The 1,851-nt window shown below is 43.7% G+C and overlaps 1 protein-coding gene across 1 annotated transcript; it reads right to left on the reverse strand.

Moving 5' to 3' along the window:
- Window positions 1-499: 499 nt before the first annotated feature.
- Window positions 500-1,746, reverse strand: LOC108253750. The gene is made up of 2 exons (XM_017448319.2): window positions 1,632-1,746; window positions 500-1,076 (listed from the first exon to the last, which is right to left on the reverse strand). Exons 1-2 carry the CDS (start codon window positions 1,731-1,733, stop codon window positions 666-668), a joined length of 513 nt encoding a protein of 170 aa, XP_017303808.1. The 5' UTR covers window positions 1,734-1,746; the 3' UTR covers window positions 500-665.
- Window positions 1,747-1,851: the final 105 nt, after the last annotated feature.

Here is a 1,851-nt window from a genome sequence, read left to right on the forward strand (position 1 = left end):
TTCTGAAATGAGCTCCTAGGGGCGTCAAAGTTTGGGGAGCGTCTGTGTTTGATGGTGAATAATGTGAGATGAGAGAAGACAAGGCACACATCAACCTCAGCCTTTGTGACGCTAAGGAGTAAGGAGGCATTGTGTAGAATACAGGGTGCGCCCTTCTAATAGATACTTACTCCGTGTATATTTCATCCTTGGAATGGCTTGAGATGGAAGCTTTTCTAGGGGCTTAAAACAAATAGAGCTAATGGAAAAAGACGTTTTTTGGATTTTTGTCCAGTTCCCCCCACCCCTAATAAGTACCTACATATCTAGATTTAGAGTACAGTACAGGAGGTACCTAGGTAAATTCAAATTGCACACTGTTTTTTTTTTTTTTTTTTTTTTTTTCCTTCCTCAGCAACTACTTATCAGGGCTACAGCCATAATTGTATCAAAGGGGGGGGGGGAGTATAGGCCAAGCACTCCAAGCAGTGATGTAGGGGCACAACTTGCGTAATTAGGTACAAGTTGCGCCGTGATGTACCTAATAACAATGGCGCAAGTTGTATGTCTTGAGTTTCAATCGGCCTGAAACTTAGGCTAACCTTAATATCTGCAAAGGCTATTGGCGCAATCGAATTTCCGACATCAATGTTTTTAAAACCACCCTAGTCTTGAACGGTGCGAAGTTAAACCACCACTTTCATAAAGTTGATAAAGGAGAAGGAAAACCTCAGCCAGTACACAATCAGACTATGATTCATCACCAGCAGCCCAGACAGAAAAGTCAAATGGTTGGGCTGCTGACACCTTCGGATGACCAGGCACAGGTCCCGCCTCACTTCCGGCGCACACAGGTACCAGTTACTTTCCGAGATGGTCGTCACGATGGCCTGATGACAGTCGTCCATCTTTTCCGACACCTCGACGAACTGGGACTCGACGACGACCATGATGAGGAATTCGATGAGGATTTTGACGCCCTCGACGGTGAAGAGCTGGTCGCGCAAGAAGAACATCTGGTAGAAGGCGATGACCACCATGGCAAACACGGGCACCAGCATCAAGTTGTCGAACAGAGAACTCATGAGGTCCTGGTACTGGAAAATGAAGTCAGAAAAGATGTAATCAGGTTGCAGTGACATTAAAGTGACCCTACTTGGTACTTACACTAAAAAAAGGCGAGTGTTTCACCGTAGCAACATAGATGCATGTGGTCTGTATCGTAACATGCACATCCCGTAGTAGGTATTTACCTCATCAGATGGGCGATAAGAGACACAATACTTCCCATTTAGTGGGATTTATTAAAGTGGGGTCTACTTGGTACTTACACTTAAAAAAAGGCGAGTGTTTCACCGTAGCAACATAGATGCATGTGTTCTGTATCGTAACATGCACATCCCGTAGTAGGTATTTACCTCATCAGATGGGCGATAAGAGACACAATACTTCCCATAGAGTGTTTCACCGTAGCAACAGCAACATAGATGCATGTGTTCTGTATCGTAACATGCACATCCCGCAGTAGGTATTTACCTCATCAGATGGGCGATAAGAGACACAATACTTCCCATCTAGTGGGATTCGAACCCGGAACCTTCTGTATGGCAAGCAATGAAGAAGGTCATTGACCGACATTATGTAGTGTTTACCCTTTGTTTGCAGCTGATCAACTTCTGATGCCGGATGATGATGCCCCGTACAAAATACTTTTCGTAGATTTTGTATTTTTCTCGTCTATTTGATTGCGTCATACGTTGGAGTCTGAAACAAAGAATCGTTCATCAGCAGAGAAATTCAGAATATAGCACTTATTTTTCCTAAATATGGCACTAAAAAACATGGCAATATGGCACTTATTTTGGGGAAATA

Source organism: Diaphorina citri, unplaced genomic scaffold (assembly GCF_000475195.1).
Source record: "Diaphorina citri unplaced genomic scaffold, Diaci psyllid genome assembly version 1.1 scaffold2951, whole genome shotgun sequence".
Lineage (NCBI taxonomy): Eukaryota > Metazoa > Arthropoda > Insecta > Hemiptera > Psyllidae > Diaphorina > Diaphorina citri.

Coding starts and splice junctions, on each gene's coding strand:
- LOC108253750 (XM_017448319.2), bottom strand. CDS start 1,733: ATGACGCAATCAAATAGACGAGAAAAATACAAAATCTACGAAAAGTAT. Junction 1,077..1,631: donor TGATCAGCTGCAAACAAAGG/GTAAACACTACA, acceptor TTCATTTTCCAG/TACCAGGACCTCATGAGTTC.